Source organism: Canis lupus, chromosome 7 (assembly GCF_011100685.1).
Source record: "Canis lupus familiaris isolate Mischka breed German Shepherd chromosome 7, alternate assembly UU_Cfam_GSD_1.0, whole genome shotgun sequence".
NCBI classification, from domain to species: Eukaryota; Metazoa; Chordata; class Mammalia; order Carnivora; family Canidae; genus Canis; species Canis lupus.
Window position 1 is genome coordinate 40,038,541 of NC_049228.1, and position 20,612 is coordinate 40,059,152.

At 45.2% G+C, this 20,612-nt stretch overlaps 1 protein-coding gene across 9 annotated transcripts in view; it reads left to right on the plus strand.

Moving 5' to 3' along the window:
• NVL (nuclear VCP like) overlaps positions 1 to 20,612 on the plus strand; it is a 90,510-nt gene that overhangs the window by 45,086 nt on the left and 24,812 nt on the right. For 8 of the 9 annotated variants that reach the window (XR_005362322.1, XM_038542879.1, XM_038542883.1 and 5 more), the window contains 2 exons: positions 1,283 to 1,382; positions 15,399 to 15,505. Coding sequence is in view for 8 of the 9 variants with exons in the window: in XM_038542879.1 (XP_038398807.1) it covers positions 1,283 to 1,382; positions 15,399 to 15,505 (207 nt within the window). In the remaining variant the exon portion in view is untranslated. Of the gene's footprint in view, positions 1 to 1,282; positions 1,383 to 15,398; positions 15,506 to 19,034; positions 19,269 to 20,612 lie in introns of those variants that run through there. The other variant, XM_038542886.1, reaches the window with a different exon arrangement.

The following is a 20,612-nucleotide window of genomic DNA, read 5'->3' on the forward strand; positions in this document are numbered from 1 at the left end:
GAGAGCTAACACTAAATCATTCTTCACAAAAACTACCAGTTAAGCTGCCCACTGACCATGGGGAAATAACTATCTCCTGCACCTTTGTCAGCAGCAGGTAGCACCCATTTGTAAAGTTTCGTCAAATTTTTTTTAATGTTACTTATTTATTCATGAGAGATACAGAGAAAGGCAGAGACACAGGCAGAGGGAGAAGCAGGCTCTCTGCAGGGAGCCCAGTGCAGGACTTGATCCCAGGATCCTGGGATCACAACTTGAGCCGAAGGCAGATGCTCAACCACTGAGCCACCCAGGTGCCCCTAAATTTTGTCAATTTTATTGGCAAAACATGATACTAAATCTTAGTGTTAGTGTCCCTGATTTCTCTTCAGTGAATTTGTATTTCATCTTCTATAAATTGCCTGATTTGATACTTACACCCTTTTGCTCTGAAAAGTTTGTTTTGATTTATAGGAGCTTTGTGTGTGCCATTGTCCAGTTATGGGTGTTGATGTTGTTTTTCCCAGTCCTTTCACTATCTGTAATCTTTTTATTAATACAGCGTTATAATTTTGGCATAGTAAAACCTGTTCCCACACGGATTCTGAGGTTTTCATCTGCTCAGGGAGCATAGTGTTTGTTTTCTGCCCCGTGTCATGTCTCCTGGGAGTGGTGACTTGCACCAGCTGCTTTCTGGAGAGATCAGTGGGTAAACTCATTACCCCCTCTGCCCGTGGACTTTGTGTTGAAATGGGCAGTAATGACAGATACCCAGACACACCACTTGCCTCGTTTTCTCCAGTGTCCATTTAGAACATTACCTACACCATCCCCCCATCCACCACCTCCCTGGACCTTTTTCTTGGGTATTGCCCCAGGATAGCTCTGCTCTGTACTGTGTGCTTCCAGGAGAAGAGGGAAAGCCTTCTGTCCCAGCCCAAAGATCTGGAGCATCTCACATCCTAGGGGGTCTCAACCCGCTGAGCTACACTTGCCCCAGGGGAAATCCAGTGTGGCCAGCAGATCTTTGAATGATTTAGAGGCATGAGACTCGGGTCAGCCAGGCATGCTGAGAGGCCTGGACAGGTGGCCTCTCTGAGCCTCAGCTTCCTCCTGGAACAGGGGATAATAGGATTCCAGGGAATTCCTGATGAGAATGTGTTTTGCACGGCTCCTTGGAAAATGATTGTTACCTCTTGGCAAAAGCTTATTCAAGTTAGCAAATACGTCATTTTGTATGGAAAAACATGGTATGCATATTTCTTCTTATGGGATCTGATGGAGCTATATTTATTTATTGCAGACAGGGGCAAGTGTCCGGGTAGTGAATCAGCTACTTACTGAGATGGATGGTCTGGAAGCACGGCAGCAGGTTTTCATCATGGCGGCCACCAACCGGCCAGGTAAGGACACAGGTCTCCAAACCTTCACCTTTTGAGAACAATAGGATTTATATCCTAGTAATAGAAGATTGGTTTAGGAAATCCCTTTTTGGCTCATAAGTTGAAATAAAATCTTAGAAAACTTTCCTGGAAGCTCTAGTAAAATGTGGTATTATTGTCGAGGTTTTGTGAGATTGTTTGTGTGTTAGAGCTCAGAAGATGGTCTTGTTGGCAGAAAACTCAGAATGTCCACCTTTGACCATACAGGTATTAGCAGAATTGATGTCCTATGGTTTCTCTCGAGCTTGTAGGAAATGAGAACCAGACTCTTCACTGTGACTGAAGGTTGAGGATAGGTTTTCAAGGCTTTATTCTGGCCCCGTGTCTGTGCACCTGCGTTTAACCTGTCCCTAAGGTTGCTTGTGAGCCTCAGCGCTGCGGGGTTTGGAACAGGCTCAGCACTTCAGGAGTGCTTCACGTGGCTCTTCCTCTTGTTTATTACTTGGTGTCCATGTGAGCCCCTGCGGCTGTGACTGTATCAACTGTATAGGCCAGCCGTTGAGCTGATGAGATCTTTCCTGTCTCATAAGTTACTTTGGCAGGTAGAACTTTGGTAAATTATATACCACCTCATTTTATTTTTTTTTATTTTTTATTTTTTTAAAGACTTTATTCATTTGAGACCAAGAGAGAGAAACGACCTCATTTTAAAATGAAAAATTGAAAGATGTGAAGGTTTATACTTGGATGATAGTAAAAGTACTATCTTTGGAATCAGACAGTGTGGGGTTTGAGTCCTGGCTGTGGCACTTTGTCTCTGACCCTTCTCTTTCAACCCCAGCCAATCTGACTCCAATGGAATACTTTGTGGCTCAGCACTGACACTGACCACATGGAGCTGGGGTCAGATCCTACCGAGTCAAGGGGTCCGGCCCCTCCAAGACCGCCCCCCCCCCCCCCCAGCCCCCATGGCAGTGTGAGTGCTCGTGGGATGTCCGCACTTCTGACCAGCTGGCCGCAGTTGAAGCCGTCAATAATTCACTAGAACCATTAGTGGAATGCAGGAAAGTGTCATACAGTTGGCCCTTAAACAACTCCGGTTTGAGTTATGTGGACTTAGATCTGTATCTACTTAGAAAGGCAGGGTGTGATTCTCTGCAGATTTGAGAAATTTTCCGGGCTTCTTCCAGGACAGCTCTCTGTGTAACCTCATGACTGCTCCTACATGGTCACCGAAAGTGCTCGTGGCCATGATGATAGTAGACACAGATTTTTCTGGATGAATACAATGCAGTCCTGTAAACATATTTTCTCTTCCTAATGATTTCCTTAATATTTTCTCTACTTTGTTATAAGAATCCAGCATATCATACAGAGAACACAAAATCTGTGCTAATTGACTACGTTATTGGTGAGGCTTCCAGTCAACAATAGCTATAGTAGGTTTTTGGGGAATTGAAAGTTAAATGGAGACTTTTGAGTGGGGGATTCATCGCCCCTTACCCCTGTATTGTTCCAGGGTCACTGTACTTGAAGTTGCAGGATACACACAGGGCCAGGAGGGAGGTTGTGCAGACCTTTGGTGCTCCCTCCCTCCCCTTGGAGCGAACCCATCCCCCTCCCAGCACCAGTGTGCTCATCAACCAGGAAGCTCTCCTGAGCTTTGCTTCCAGAGCTTCTGTTGAGTTTTCATTATATAGTCGGGTTAACTGAACTCCTATCTCCTCCCACCTCCACCTCACCCCCCACAGCTATCCCCAGAGGTCTGGCTCCAGATTCCAACCCTCTAATCTCAGGGTTGGTCTTTCTGATAACTGGCCCACCCTTGAGTTAGCTTGGGGCCAACCTTGGGCCCTCTCATTAGCATCACAAAGACTCCCATCCCTCAGGAAATTCCAGGAGTTTTGAAACTTTTTAACAAGAACGAAGAGCAAATGTATTCTCATCTAAGTCAGCGTCCTTCAGCATCTGCCCAGGGCTCTTCATCCTGCTCACCGCTGACTCTTCATCTGAAAAATGAGGAGAGTGATACCCACTTGGCAGGACTGTTGTGCAGGTTAAGTGGTACTGGCTGTGTGTCTCCCAGGGTTTGTGGCAAGTAGCTGTTCGGTGACTATCATCATGGCCACGAGCACTTTCCGTGACCATGTAGGAGCAGTCATGAGGTTACACACAGAGCTGTCCTGGAAGAAGCCCGGAAAATTTCTCAAATCTGCAGAGAATCACACCCTGCTTTTCTAAGTAGATACAGATTCTGTCTGTTTTCAGAAGACACTGTGGTCTGTAACAACTATTCTGCTTCTAATGCCCTCATTGGTTTCATGTTTGCTTGTTGTAAACACTTTAGCTTACTCTCTGTAGACTAGGAAATAGGTCCTGCAGCATCACTGGGTTTTACCTGAATCCTCTCCCTCTAGACAGCACAGGAGCATTGCCTTTCCTCTGGGTTGTGTTTTCCGATCTCTATCACCTCTGAATTATTGACAATTGTCCAGATTCTTGGTTGTAAAACCCAGGACTGAGTAGAATGCTGAGTTTAGCCAGTGGTGAAAACGACAGGAATGTGGTACCTGTGTTGTCCCTTCCGGGGTCCCTCATATTGTCTTCCTCTCTCTGCCCCTGCCCCGTCCCTTTATCCCCCAGAGCAGACCCCTCTGCCTTGCCGTCTCCAGAAATCCAGAAGTAGCTGCTCTAGATCTTCCCCCTGTATGTATGCTGCCCTGGGACATTGGTTGACATGTGGCAAATTACTACAATACTTGATGGCTTAAAATTGGCTTTTTTGCTTTGCCCACAGTTTTGTGGGTCAGGGACTCAGGAAGGGTTTGTCTGGGAGGTTCATCTCCGATCCACATGCCATCAGCTGGCATGGCCCAGCCAGAAGACCCCCTTCCCTGGCCAGCTCTGGCATCTCTATCCCCTCCTCCACTCATTATCCCTGTGGTTTCCTGTGGGGGTTCCGCATTCTCCTTCTCACGTGACTGACAGGTTCCAAGAGACAGGGGTGGAAGCTGCCAGTGACAGGGAAGCTCAGATTCAAGAGCACGATGGGGTGGGGGTGGATGTGAAAAACTGGGGTCACTTGAACTCTGTCCTTTTTTCTGTCCTCACATTCTCTGCCTCATCCAGCACATTGTAGCCCCATCTTTCCATTTGGTGTTGAAGATCCATCCTGTCGTGTCATGTTCTTTGATTTCTCAGCAGATTCACTCCTTTGTTCATCAAATATTTATATTGGGTTTTTTCCATATGCCTGGCCCTACTGAGCTTTGGGAATTCAAAGGCTAACAGAAAAATTGTTTATGTATATGTGGATTTTGGACTGGGGTACTTGGGGTGAATGATAAAAGGGTGGGAGGGTAGAAGATGAGTGGTAGTTGAAGAGAGAGAGGCTAACTTAGATATTACAGTCCAGGAAGGCTTCTTTAGAAGTGGTCTGTGAGCACATGGGGCACAGTGGGACGAGAGCATGTGCTCTGGGGGTCCCAGACAGACCAGGTTTGGCCACTCGCCACTCACAAAACCAAAGGCCAGAAATGGGGAGGCAGATGTTGGAGAGACCGGAAAGGAGTTTATTTCCAGGAGGCCAACACTAGGAAGCCCGCAGACCAGCGTCTAAGACGGTCTCCAAAGTGCTGAAAATACCTCCAGGTTTGCCTAAGACAAGTATGAGGCAAAGGTCGATGGGTCCCTGCAGGTGGGCAGTGGAGGTCAGGACCCTCATTGTCTTGAGGTCAGTCATGGGTGGGGTCTTGCTGGCAGCAGGGCAGTCCCTATTGCTTGAGGGGGTAGTTTCGGTTCCCATCAAGGGATACTCTGCCTTCTGGGTTTATTGCCTGAGTTAAGAGATAAGCTGGAAAGAAGAGCTAATCAGAAAGTACAGACTGAGGTCAGAATGGAGGTGGTTGACATCCTCTTTCACATGAACCCAGAAGATGTGAAAGATGGAGCCATGTAGAGTCTGGGAGGAGAGCGCTGCAGGTAGATTGAGCGGTCAGTGTGAGGATGAGTTGCTATGTTGCAGAACCAGCCCTGAGGCAGGGTGCCTGGAAGAAGACCAGCAGGCATAGGGGAGAAGATAGGGGCCTTGGAGGCCTCAGAATGGAGCCTATGTTCTGCTGAGATGGGAAGCCGTGGGGGATTTTGGGTGAGGAAGTGGTACTACCTCATTTTCTTAAATATTTCTATTTTTATAAAATATATGATGGGACTTTTGGTTTTTTATTCTGTATTTGGAAATAATTTCAGAATCACAGGAAATTATAAAAAGAGTGCACAGGGGTTCCACATACCTAGTTTATCTTCTTATATTTTGTGTAACTGTGGCATGTGCATCAAATCAGGAAACATGTCTGTGTTGTGTGTATTTCTGTGCAGTTTAACACAGGTGTGGATCCCTCTAATGACCACAGCAGTCAAGATGAGATCTGTTCCATCAGCACAGAGGTCCCCCTCATGTTGCCCTGGTCAGTAACACCCATGTTGTCCTCTACCTGTGACTCCCATCAGCCACTTACCTGCTTTGTTGCCTACGTTGTGTCACTTCAAGAGTTTTATATAGAAGGGATCATAAAGGTCACATAAATGTGACCTTTTAGGATGACTGTGTGTACCTCACATAATGCCCTTGAGATGGATTCAGATTCTTGGGTGAATCAGCAGTTTGTTCTTGTTTAGTGCTGAGTCCTATGGGAGGGGCACAGTCTGACCTTTCTCTCTGAGGGCAACCTTACGGTTTCCATTCTTTGACTCATACACATAAAGCTAATGTGAACATCTGTGTGATGAATAGGTTCTAGTGGACCTAAGGTTTGATTTCTCTGGAATAAATGTCTAGGGGCACAGTGGCTAGTCATATGGTAAGTCTATGTTCAGTTTTTTAAAACACTTGTCAAACTTTTTTCCAGAGGGCTGTGCCATGCGACATGTCTATCAGGAATGATATGAGAGACCTAGTTTGTTTGCTTCTTTGCCAGTATTTTGTACTGTCACTGTATCTTATCATATATAGTATATATATATATCATATATATATATATATCATATATATATATGTATATTTAGGATGTATAGTGATATCTTCATGGTTGTAATTTGTATTTCTCCAGTGGCTCATCAGCCATTAGAACATCTTTTCATATGTTACTTGCCATCTTGTAACTTCTTTATTCAAGTATCTCTTGTGTCTTCTGCCTATTTTGAAAATTGGACTGCATATTTTTTAAGATTTTAGTTTTAAGTAATCTTACCACCCAACATGGGGCTTGAACTCATAGCCCTGAGATCAAGAGCCCCACACTTCACAGACTGAACCAGCCAGGCGCTCCTAGACTGCATTTTTTTACTACTGAGTTTTGAGAGTTCTTTATATATTCTAGATATGAGTTCTTTGTCAATAGGTGATTTAAAATATTTTGTCTCACTCTGCAGCTTATCTTTTTATCCTCCATGCATTTTTTTCAATATATTTTTTTAAGTTTTGTTTATTTAAGTAATCTCTACACCCCACATGGGGCTTGAATTTACAACCCAGAGATTGAGTCACATGCTCAGAAGACTGAGACAGCTGAGTGCCCCTTCAATGTATTAATGTTTCTTTTTATATATTCTGCTTTGGGGAGCATTTCTAAGAACTTTTTTAGTCTCGTGTCCCAAAAACTGTCTTCAGTGTTTTCTTCTAAAAGTTTTATAGTTTTATATTTTTACACTTAAAATCTGTAATCTATTTGTAGTTAACTTTTATCTGAGGTGTAAAACCTAAGTCTAGGTGTATTTTTCCCCTGTGAGTATCCAATTCCTTCATCATTTTTGAAGACTATCCTTCCTCCATTGAATCACTTTTGCACTCTTGCCAAAAATCAGTTAGCATATACCAACAGTGGGCAATTGGAATTTGAAACTGAAAACACAATAGCATTGCGGCACCTGAGTGGCTTAGTTGTTTAAGCATCTGACTCTTGGCTAGGCTCTGCTCATGATCTCAGAGTTGTGAGATCGAGCGCCCTGTGGGACTTCATGCTCAGTGGAGAGTCTACTTCTCCCTCTGCCCGTCCCCCTGCTCTCTCTCTCACTCTCTCTAAAATAAAAATAAATAAACCTTAAACAATACCATTTACATTAGCACTGGAAGGAAGATAGGTATGTCTAGGTGTAAATCTTACAAAACATATGCAAGATATATATGAGCCAGGACACCACAGTCGGCTAAGCCTCTGACTCTTGGTTTGGACTCAGGTCATGATCTTGGATCCTGTGATCAAGCCCCACATTGGGCTTCATGCTCAGTAGGGAATCTGCTTCTCTGCCTCTCTCTCCCTCTCCCCCTCCTCTTACTCACTCTCTCTCAAATAAATCTTAAAAAGAAAGATCTATAGGAGAAGAAGTACAAAACTGACAGAAATCAAAGAAGGTATAAATAAATGGAGAGATAGCCCATGTTCATAAATAGGAAAACAATATTGTCAAGATGTCAAGCTCCCCAACTTGATCTATAGATTCAAAGCAATCCTAATCACATTCATAGCAGGTTATTTTGTGGATATTGACAAACATCCTAGAGTTTTATGGAGTGGCGAAATACCCAGAATGGCCAACACAGTATTGAAGGAGAAAAGAGTTGGAAGATTGATACTACCTGACTTACTATAAAGCTCCATTAATCCAGACCACCTAGCATTGCTATAAGAATAAAAGACATTAAAAAAAAAGAATAAAAGACATAAATCAATGGAGCAGAACAAAAGTCAGAAATAGACCCTTACAAGTAAGTAAACTGGTTTTTGATAAATGAACAAAAGCAAGTGAGTGGAGAAGGGATAGTTTTTCAACAAATGGCCCTGGAACAACTGGATCCTCACATGCAAAAAAGGAATCTTACCCCTTTTATAAAAACTATCTCAAAATGGGTCATAGACCCAAATGTATAGTACAGAAGAGGAAAACTCCTAGAAGGGAGCAGGAGAAAAATCCAGGTGACCTTGGGCTTGCTGATAATTTGTAGATACAATTCCCAAAGCACAATCCATGAAGGAAGAAAATTGATATGTTGAACTTCATTATGATGAGAAACTTTTCTTCTGTGAAAGACCTGGTTCAGAGAATTAAAAGACACAAAGTAGAAGAAAATATTTGCAGAACACCTATCTGATAAAGGGCAATGGACTGAATATTGTGTCCCCCACCCCAATTTATTATGTGGAAATCATAACCCCAGATGTCAGGATATAGGAGATAGGGCCTTTGGTAATGAGGTCATGAGGCTGGGCCATCATGAGTGGGATTAGTGCCCTTATAAAAGGAACTTCTATGAACCTTCTTTCTGGTATGTAGGGACACAATGAGAAGATGGCATAGTCTGCAACCCATAAGAGGGCTCTCCCCAAAACCCACCTACATGGGCACCCTGACCTCAGACTTCCAGCCTCCAGAACTGTGAGAAACAAATTTATGTTGTGTGTGATGCCACCCAATCTGTGGTACTTCGTTAAAACAACCTAAGTTGACTAAGACAGGCTCATATCCAAAATATACAAAGAACTCTTAAAAACCCAACAAGAACTCTTAAAAACTCAACAATGAGAAGACAAACAGATATACTAAAGATCTAAGTAAACTCCTCACCAGAGAAGATGTACAGACGGCAAATAAATACATGAAAAGATGTTCAACAATATCATATGTCATCAGAGAAATGCAGATTAAAACAACAGAGATACCAGTGCACCTATTGGGATGTTTGAAATCCAAACATAGACAACACTAAATGTGGACAAGAATATGTAGCAACAGGAACTCTCACTCGAATATGTAGCAACAGGAACTCTCACTCATTGCTGGTGGGAATGCAAAATGGTGCAGTCACTTGAAAGACAGTCTGGCAGCTTCTTTAAAAATGAAACAGGGGCGCCTAGCTGGCTTAGTTGGTGGAGTGTGCGACTCTCACTCTCAGGGTTGGGAGTTTGAGCCCCACATTGAGTGTAGAGATGACTTAAAAATAAAATCTTTAAAAAGAAAGAAAAAGAAACATTCTTATCATAGAGTCTCTAACTTATATGATTGTTTGTTTATTTCTTCCTTTAGTCCTGTCAGGTTTGCTGCACATATTTTGCAGTTCTGTTGTGCCTACTCCGTTAGAATTATCCTCTCAGCAGTCTGATCTTTATATCATTGTTATGTCCTTCTTGGTCCTTGACTGTTCTTCTCCTCTTAAGTGTACTTTATCTGCTATTAGTATAGCCATTTGTGATCTCTTAATTAACGTTTCTATGGTATGTCTTTTCTCTCCATTTACTTTGAACCTATTGATGTCACTACATGTGAGGTGAGTTTCTTATAACCAGCACATAAGGTAATTTTAAAATTCACTCTGCCAAATTCTGTCTTTTAATTGGTGTATTTGCACCATTTACACTTAGTGTACATTTTTACTCTTCCCATAGGTTTTTCTTTTCTGATGTTCCTAATTTTCTTTTATCATTTCCTTTTTGTTTCAGGAACTTCCTCGAGCTATTCTTTTAGTTAGGTTCAGCTTGTATCAAATTTTCTTGGCTTCCATTTCCCTGAGAATGTCTTGATTTCAGGTCCTTCCTTCAAGCCTGTCTCTGCTAGATAGGGAGTTCTGGGTCGATAGATCTTGTCTGTCGGTACCTGAGAATTATGCCATGTTCTGCCAGCACTCGTGGTTTCTGAACACAGACCTGCTTTGTTTGATTGTCTTAACTGTGCACGGAGGGTGTGGCTGCACTCTGCTTTTATTTATTTTTATTTTTTAAAGATTTTATTTATTAGCACAAGTGGTGGGGAGAAGCAGAGGGAGAGAGAGAAGCCCAAGCAGCCTCCATGCCTAACACAGGCTCAGTCCCACAGCCCTGCGGTCATGCCCTGAGCCTAAATCAACACTTGGGCACTGAATGGACTGAACCACCCAGGCACCCTTCAAACACTTTTTTAGCTCTTTCTCTTTTCCTCCTGTGACTCCTATGATACACACATTAGATCTTTTATTATAGTTCCCTAGGTCACTGAGGCTCTGTTGATGGTGTTTTCTGTCCTCTGTTTTCTCTGTGTTGATCAGATTTGGTCATTTCTGTTGTTCTCCAGGTTTACTGATTCTTCTCTTCATCCACAGTTCCGTTGAACCCGTCCAGTGAGGTTTTCCTTTTGTTTGTTAAGTTTTGCAGTTTTTTTTTTTTTTTTTTTAAGATTTATTTATTTACGATAGACATAGAGAGAGAGAGAGGCAGAGACACAGGAGAAGGGAGAAGCAGGCTCCATGCCCGGAACCCGAAGCGGGACTCGATCCCGGTTCTCCAGGATCGCGCCCTGGGGTAAAGGCAGGCACTAAACCGCTGAGCCACCCAGGGATCTCAGTTTTGCAGTTTAAAATTGTCCACTTACTTCTTTACATCTTCTCTTTCTTTGCTGAGACTTCATTTTCTTTTCATTTGTCTCAAACCTGTTCATCATTGCTCTTGTAAGTGCTTTTATTGTGGCTGCAGTAAGACCCATCAGGTAGTTCCAACATCTGGGTCACCTCAGTGCTCTACTTCCCTGTTTCTTTTCTCATTAAAGTTGAGAATTATCAGGTTCTAGTTGCAACAAGTAATTTTCAGTTGTAGGCTGGACAATTTTGAGTGTTACGTAGCACTGAGTGTAATATATTACTTACGTTTTCTCCAACTACAGGGGAAAGGGAAGCCACCTCACAGAGCCCAGGCTCTGTGCTCTGCCTCCATTCACACCCCCGGGTGGGGAGATGACTTGTTCCCACTGGGCCTCCATTAGCCCCCTGTCGGCCAGGGGTGGAGGTACCGTGTACTCTTCCCCGTGACCCCCAGGGGCCCAGTGAGAGCAGTGGAGGAAGTGTCAGCTCTCTGCTGGGCCTTCTCTGATGCTGCCCAGCATGAAAAGGGAGACTCAGGTGGGGAGACAGCTGTTAAAAATTCAAATGACTGAAAATCACCCTCCCGTCCCTGTCCAGAGGCAGCCACTGGTAAAATCCTTGAGCTGTTTCTTCTGTATTTTCTCCATATTTTTAAATAGTATGCTCATATTGCTGTTTCTTATGAGTTTCATGTGCTGCCTGTTACTTCTTTCTAAGGCACACAATTTCTCTTACGTTCACCGCTTCTCCACATGCCGTTGTTGTTACCGCCACCCCGTCATTCCCATGTGATAATACCATTTCTTCTCAATTCTTGGTTGCATCACCAGTGCTTACATTACCAGGACTGTGTACCTATTTCTCTCCTGGGCCCAGAAGTTTCACTGCAATCAGAGTTGTGTTTTCTTTTTTCTTTTTTAAGATTTTATTTATTCATGAGAGACACAGAGAGAGAGAAGAGAGAGGCAGAGACGCAGGCAGAGGGAGAAGCAGGCCCCATGCAGGGAGCCTGATGGGGGACTCATCCCACGTCTCCAGGATCAGGCCCAAGGCCAAAGGTGGCGCTAAACCACTGAGCCACCCGGGCTGCCCCAGGGTTGTGTTTTCACATGACTTTTTCATTCTTAGATGTAGGACCTCTTAGGTTTTTTTCTCTTCCTTGTTTTGTTTCTGTTCTTCATCAGATATGCCAGACAGTGGTCGGTATTATTTATGTCCATGGTTTATTTTGTTCTTGTTTCCAGAGCGTTCTCTGCCTGGTTCCAGTCTGGGCTTTCTGAGTCTTTGTATATTTGAGGGTATCTCTGTTCCACACTCATTACTGATTGGTAGCCTGGGAGTACAGAATTTTGAGTTGAAAATTTTTTTTATAATCTGTAAGCCTTGCTTTGTTTTCTCTTAAAAGTTTTATGTCATCCTGATTCTTTTTATGTAGCTTTTTTTTTTTTTTAATGATTTTATTTATTTGAGAGAGCTCAAGTGGTGGGGAGAGGCAGAGGGAGAAGCAGACGCCCCAGGGAGCAGGAACCCTGATGCAGGGCTCGGTTCCAGGACCCTGAGATCCTGACATGAGACAAAGGCAGATACATAACTGACTGAGCCTCCCAGGCACTCCTACGTGACTTTATTTAAAAGACATTTTATTTTTAAGTGATTTCTATACCCCTTGTGGGGGCTAAAACTCACAAACTTGAGATGAAGAGCCGTATGTTCTACCCACTGAGCCAGCCAGGGCCCCTATGTGACTTCTTATTTATTTGCTGCTTGTTTATGCTAGGCACCTGGTGAGTCTTAAGCCTCTTGAACTGGTCTTTTAAATTTCGTCTTTTCTCCTATTTTCCTTTTTTTTTTTTTTAAGATTTTCTATTTATTTAATCATGAGAGACACAGAGAGAGAGAGAGAGGCAGAGACACAGGCAGAGGGAGAAGCAGGCTCCATGCAGGAAGCCTGACATGGGACTCGATCCCGGGTCTCCAGGATCACGACCTGGACTGAAGGCGGTGCTAAACCGCTGAGCCACCCAGGCTGCCCTCCTATTTTCCATTTCTATCTTAATTTTTTCCCCTAAGTTTTGACATACTGGTTTTTAGGAAGTGAAAGAATTGCTCTGTACCATTCCACCCTATGTTGCTCTAAAGACCTGTGACAGCGGTCTTGTGTTGTGTGGTCTACCACAGTCCGCACCCTGTCCTGGAAACAAACTGCTTCCTCTGCTTGGCCCCAGGAGGTGAGCGCCTTGCACAGAGACCACGGATGCCCCAGCTTTGGTCTCCATCCCACACCCATCTCTATGTTCCCTTCTTCTAGTCCCAGCTCTGAGGAGCTGTCTGTTCCCACTTACATCCCCTGTCTGGCTGGTTGAAAACATTCCTGCCTGGCATGCCTGCCTGTGAAACCTAAACAGCCAATGAACATTGCCTAGTAAGCCAATGAACAGCTTACTCATTCTGCTCAGCAGGTGTCTTTCCTATAAGAGCAACACCGTTCAGAGTTTCTTCCCCACCCCCTGCCCCCGTATACAGCTCAGTTGAAGAGATAAGTACATGATGATGGATAAACTTCTGGATGAGAACTGAGTCTGCAGTTTTATATTGAGAGAAAGCTTCTTGTTGAGAGTCCCTGTCTGTTGTAAGGCTCTGGTGATTGTCAAGTGACAGGGTGACTGGCTTATCAGGAAGAGGTGTACGTCGTGCTAGTAAGCTGTTCAGCCACGTAAAGTTCCAGCTAGAGTGCTGCGTTCCCTTACCCATCTGGTCTGAACGGCCTTGGATCACACTTGAATGCCCTAGGAAGGTGATTGTGCAATGACTGGGGCTGTGGTCAAACCTGTGTTTCTTGTGCTCTGGCATAAAGTACTTCCCTTGAAATAAGACATAGGCCCTGGCATCACCTCTGATTTATAGGAACCTGGCACATAAGAGGACTCAGTATGTGTTTAGTGAATTGGAAGAAGACTATTCGATCTTGTAATAATTTTCACTTGACATATTATTGATGGCCTTATTAGTTTGAGAATGGATCTGATTTCTAAGAAAATCAGCTGTATGGAGAGGTAATATACCATAAACTCTACCCATTCTAGGTACAAGATTCAGTGGTTTTGAGTATATTTACAGACTTGTACAGCTATCCCCAATCTGATTTTAGGACATCACCCTAAACAGAAATCTGACTGTTGGCCCCTACTCCTCATCCTTCCCCTCTCCAGTGCTTCTGTTTCTGCAGGCTTCCCTCCCCTGGACAGCTTACATAATGGGGCTGTGGCATTGGCCTTCTTTTGCTCAGCGTCGCGTTCTCAAAGCTCATCCCTGTTGCAGTGTCTGTCAGTACTTCATTCCCATTGCCAGATAGTGGTCCCCTATGTGGAGATATAACTTTTTATTCATTCATCAGTGGGTGGACATTTAGATTGTTTCCACTTGGGACTTGTGATAATGCTGCTGTGAACATTGTGTACAAATTCTTGTGTGGACATCTATTATAATTTGCTGTGGGGAGATACTTGGGAGTGGGATTGCCGAGCCACCTGGTCACTCTTGTGTTTAGCTTTTCAAGAAACAGCCAGACTTCTGGAGTGGCTGTAGCATTTATATTCCTGCTAATGGTTGAGGGGCCGTTAGAAATGACTTGGCTTTAAAAATGGGCTACTGGGGTGCCCGGGTGGCTCCGTTGGTGACATGTCTGCCTTTGACTCAGGTCATGACCCCATGGTCCTGGAATCGAGCCCTGCATCAGGCTTCCTGCTGAGTAGGGAGTTTGCTTCTCCTTCTGTCCCTGCTCCTGCTCTCTCTCAAATAAGTAAATAAAGTCTTTGTTTTAAAAAATGAGCTCTTCGTGGAAGAATCAGGAATGTTCCTAACGAACTTCAGCGTCAGGCAGAGTTTGGGGCTTGCTCTTTGTTCTTGGTACCAAGAGTCTGGTGAACACAAAGGAGGGCAAAAGTTTCTTCTGGGAGACGCAGGGAAGGCTTCCTAGAACAGAGGTTGTTTGAGAATTCCAATATGTGGTGTAATAGAGGAAGAAAGCATTTCAGCGAAAGGAACCACTGAGAGCAAAGAGAAAGGGGCTTGAGGCTTCTAGGTTTGTTTAGGGAATAGCAAGAGGTCTGGCCAGTGTGGGAGTCAGGGAGAATGTGAAGAGAGAGAGGGAACCAGGACAGGAGCCATTAGGTCCTTAAGGGCCTTCCTGCTGTGTGGTGAGAGATGTGGGCTTTGTTCTGAGCTGGGAGTAGGAGGTGAGGGTTGGCAGATGTGTTTTAGGAAGATAACCCTGGTGCCATCACAATGGGTCCCAGGAGGGAAGTTTAGAGACAGGACCAGCAAGGGGGACGTGGCATTTGGCCCTGGCTGAGGACAGGGTAACAATAGAAGGTATCCAGGTCAGAGGGATGAGTAATCTGCTGGAATTCCAGGCTCGTGTGTGGTGGTCCTTGTCTGAGGTGGAGAATCCTGGTGGCTAGTGGGTTTGGGCAGGAGGGTAGAGTGGACTTTTCTTAGGGTTATACTTTGATGACGAGTATTCAATTTTAATAAAATCTAATTTATCAGTTTTTTTTCTTTTAGAAGAAAGTACTTTTCCCACTTCTCACGTTAATTGTATTTTTTAAAAGATTCCATGTTATTTATTTAAGACTTGACCCTCCCTTCTTCTCCAGATATCATTGACCCTGCAATCCTGCGCCCTGGACGCCTAGACAAAACACTCTTTGTGGGTTTGCCACCCCCAGCAGATCGTCTAGCCATCCTGAAAACCATTACAAAAGTAAGTAAAGGAAATGATGTGTTTTTGTGTATTTTCTCTCATTTTAGATACAAATATCTGTAGCTCTTAAATATTTGTTTCATGTCTACCAGAGAAAAGGTGAACGATTTTGATAATTGAAGAGACTCTCCATTCTTTCTTATTTGCTTAAAATAAAAGGGATGTTTAGAGTTAAATGCTCAACTGATTTATTTGAGATTTTATTCTAATCACATTTTTGGTTGTTTTATTTTTTTTATTTTTTAAAGATTTTATTTATTTATGAGAGATACAGAGAGAGAGAGGCAGAGACGCAGGCAGAGGAAGCAGGCTCCATGCAGGGAGCCCGACGTGGGACTCAATCCCGGGTCTCCAGGATCATGCCCTGGGCTGATGGTGGCGCTAAACCGCTGAGCCACCCGGGCTGCCCTTTTGGTTGTTTTAGATCTTTGATTGTTACTTTAGAGAAATTGCCCTTAGACAAATGCGAAATGGAATAGAAACTTTTGGAGCCAAGAAGGGTATAGATACAGGCCTGTTACAAATACTGAGGGAAACTGAGTCTCAACCAGTGTTGTCTGTCCTCCACGTTGGTGTATGCCAACTTTTTAATTTAATTTTATTCATTTATTTGAGAGAGAGTGTGTGAGTTGAGGGGAGGGGCAGAGGGGAAGAGAGAGGGAATCCCAAACAGACTCCTCACTGAGCACAGAGCTTATGCAGTGCTCGATCTCACAACCGCGAGATGATGATCTAAGCTGAAACTGAGAATCCAACACTCAGCCAACTGAGCCACCCAGGCGCCCCTCCTCCCTCCTTTTTTTTAAGGAAACTACCCCCAGTGTGAGGCTTGAACTCGGGTTTAACCCAACAGTGAAGGGTCAACACTCTACTGACCAAGCCGGCTGGGCACCCCTTTTATTTTTATTTATTTATTTTTAATTGAATTATAGTTGTTTAGTTACAGGTGCCTATTACAAAGATTTGAGATTTATATACATTATTATATAGGTTGTGTACATTACATACGTTGTATACACAGCGACTCTGGTCCTCATGTGTCTTTTTATAATCTTACCAAGTTCTTACAGTATTGTCTGACTGTATTCCCCATGCTGTACTTTCATCCCTGTAAATTACTTATCTTTTAACTGGAATCCACTTCTGCATCCTCCTGACCTATTTGGCCGCCACCCCCCCACCCCTAACCGTCCGCTCTGATGACCTCAGTTCATTCTCTGTGTTTATGAGCCTGTTTCTGCAAAATGGCTTATGGACATGGAACCTGTAAAGATGGGTGAGGCCAGTCTGATCTTTCTTTTCACCTTGGTTGGTGACTTGCTTTTTACGCTGGTCTCTGAAAAAGCCTATCTGTGAACCTGAGTACCTGCAGTGAGACCCATCGTGGCTCCTCGCTCTGCATTCCTGGCAGTGGTGGCAGCGGTGGCAGCAGTGTCGCATTCTTAGTGGGGAGGAGCTCAGCCTGGTGTTGGATGCCGTTGTCATGTGGTGCCGTCCTCCCCTTGCTCCAGAGAAGCTATTCTGTTGTGTGTCTGAACACCTCTGCCTCCTGTTCTGGATTTACTTCTCTGCGATCAGCGTCTCTGCTGTCCCCTTGTCTTACATCATTTGTCTTCGAGCTTTAGTTTTTTTACTTTTCTGCTGCCTTCTGTGTGATGAGCCTGCGTCTTCCCTGTTTCTCTCATTTTTCTGTTCTTCCTACCTTGCCTCCCTCCCTCTCCCTGCCATGCTTCTTTCCCTCCTGACAGTTGCCCCCGTCCTCCTCCTGTGCCCTCTCCCACCCTGCTGGCCACCAGTTCTGCCCCTCACACATTACAGCCTAGGGCTGCCTGTTTGCTTCTTTGTCCCAGTTCCTATAACCTGGGGCAGGAAGGGGAGCTGAGCTGGCTTGAAGTTCACCCTTATGAGGACACGAGCGAGTTCTCTCCTGGAGGATGCCTGATGTGACCTGGACCTGCCCCGTCCACCCGTGGACCCTGCTGAATCCTCTCGATCCTGCTGAAATCCCAGATGGTCTGAGCCTCTCTGAGGAATGCCTTTTCATTCTTCTTCTCTCCAGATGGGAAGAGGAGTGGACGTGCATGGGATTTTGCCCACTTCTTCCCTCTAGGCTGCTTGTCAGGAGTGGAGGCTCACAGACCAGCCATGTCAGAAGTTTCTCTTATCTTGCACTCCTAAGCATAAGGTGCTTCACACCTTCATTTGTTGCCACTAGTAAAATTTTTTTTTAGAGATTTTATTCATTTATTCATGAGAAAGAGAGAGAGAGAGGCAGAGACACAGGCAGAGGGAGAAGCAGGTTCTATGCAGGGAGCCCGACACGGGACTCCATCCCTGGTCTCCAGGATCAGGCCCCGGGCTGAAGGCGGCGCTAAACCGCTGAGCCACCTGGGCTGCCCTCCACTAGTAAATTTTAACCCTTATGTGTTTGTAGCATTCCCTTTCTGAATTGGCAGAGGAAGATTCTGGGCCGTCGTGACTTAAAACTGCATAGAGCAGTGTCTGCAACTGCCTCCCAAAGGAGGGGCACAAGAGCAACCAGCTTTGTGGGTTGAGGCCCCAGTGAGAGCAGTCTAGGAAGACTGCTTGGAGGAAGGTAAAGCCCAGGCTGTGAAGTGAAGCACACTGGACCTGAGGCCGTGTCAGGGCCGTGCAGTAAAGAGGACATAGGCGTGAAGACTGGGTCTGGTTTTCCTTAACAGGACACTGGCCTGACTGTAGAGTCGATGGGCAAGGACAGCAGAGGTGAAACTCTCTGCTCAGGCTGCTGAGTAGATGAGGGTCTGGAAGTAAGGAGATGATGCTACCCAAGGTTCTGGTGCTTAGGCAATACCCAGGTGCGAGTCAGCTCGGAGGCTGGAAGCTCGGGGGAGCCCTCTGGCCCTACCAGCATGTGGCTTCTGGTCAGAAACACGAAGATGCGTGGCTTCAGGGCAGTGCTCTCCACCTAGGGCCGTCTTACTGCCAACAGCCCTCACCCCACCCCCAGGCAATGTCTTGGGGCACTTGTGTGGGGCCCTGGCTGGGGGGTGACAGTGCTAGCAAACCAGCTACAGTGCACACAGAACAGCCCTATGACATGAGTCATCAACCCATGGTGTCCGTAGAGCCACAGACAAGTAACCATGCTGTGGTTGTGTCTTGTCTTTGTAGCCAGCAGGTTTGGTGACAAGCCCACATTGCATTTCTGCCCCTACCCTGGGCTCTGTCCAGGAACTGTGCTTGTGAGCTTTTGTTTGCTTTGGTTAGAGCATGTGTGTACAAACACAAACACACAAGCATGCTTGAGAGTTGCTTGTGGTTATGATGGCACGATAATCCTTCCACTCTTGCTCTTGGGTTATCACTAATTAAAGGCAGAGCCTGGAGCAGACATCCAGGCCTGAAGTATGTGGTGTTCAGGGCCGCACAGATTCGGACCCTGATGATGAAGATCACTGTTTACAACATGTTGTCCTTTGAAGGATGTGCTCGGCACCACGGGAGTGCCTGACATGACCATCAGCTAGAACCCCCTTGCCGTTCACAGTACTGGCCCTGAAGCCCCCCACCTCAAAGGCAAGATTGTTGAGAAAAAGGATCTGTTAGCCAACAGCATCTACTGTGAACCACGTGTGTTCCTGGTGGTGTGTATACCGTGAGACAAAGGCCTTCCCTCTGAGGAGCTTGTCTGCTGGACGGGAGGGTGACACCAGTGTTTCTAAACCAGCACAGACACATTCACTCCCAAGGTGGGAAGAATTGGAAGGCCTGAACCACACAGCAATTTCAGCTGCATCTGGAAGAAAATACTCCAAGATGTAAGCGGGGGCGCCCTGGGGGGAATCCCAGGTCCCTGTTTTGTCCTGGCCCTCCCGTCCCACCACCAGCCCCATGCTGTCATCACACAGGCCATGTGGGGAGGGCTATGGTGCCTTGGCTCCTCAGTCAGTGGTCTGGGGAGGCTGGCGGGCGCTTGGCCTGGTCCTTGCTGTGGCCTGGGCACAGTGGGCACATGTCTGTGTTCAGACGCCACAGTGCATGGGGCCTGTTTGTCTAGGTCTGTCCTAGACTCGGGGTGGCCTCATGCAGTGTCCATGTTCTGTGAAGTTGTGTATGTTCAACAGGAGAACACCACCGGCTGGCTGTGCAGACATTCTCAGGTGGCGGTAAGACCCCCTGACGTCAGGGGCTGTGCTTCTGTCCATTGCATTATATTCTAGACCTGTCGCAAGCAGATAATATATGGGGAGAGTGCAGGTCTTTATTTTAAAGAAGTTACCTGGTGTAAATGTGGAGATTTAGGGGAAAATCATAGAATTAGAGATACCGGCCCTTTGGGCAGCTTCCATGCACAAAGTTGTGAATATGGAAAGAAGAAAAACAAAAAAGACATTTTAATAGAAAAATCAATGTGACTTTAAAAGCAGCTTTTTGTAGCACTATGGTCTGGACTTTACGTGGTCTATTCTCAGCATCTGTCAGTGATAAAGGCAGAGGAGGGTTTTTGCTTATTTCCTCTTTTTGACATTAGAAAGTATTCTAGCTTCGGTGAAGGGGTGTTCTCTGCAGGAGCCTGGGAGCCTCACACATAGACCTGCGAGGGGATGGTTCACAGTGCCTGGGTGCCCACCCACAGGGTAGAGGGCTGCTTACACTGGAATACACACCCTTCCCTGCTCCTCCCTCCCCTTCCTCCCCATCTCTTATGTCACCTGTCCCCACACCTCCACCACCCCACCACCCCCACCCCCCGCAGCCATTTGTGTGTTCTCTTGAGTTAAGAGTCTGTTTCTTCATTTGCCTCTCTCTCTCTTTTTTTTCCTGCTTTGTTTGGTTGTTTTCTTAAATTCCACATGTGAATGAGATCATGTGATATTTGTCCTTCTCTGAATGACATATTTCACTTAGCATTATACTCTCCAGTTCTTTCCGTGTTGTTGCAATGGCAAGATTTCATTCTTCCTTATGGTTGAGTAACATTCCTCTGTGTATATATACACCACATCTTTTTTATCCATTCATCACTCAATCCATCACACTTGGGCTACTTCCGTATCTCTTTTTTTTATAAATTTATTTTTTATTGGTGTTCAATTTGCCAACATATAGAATAACACCCAGTGCT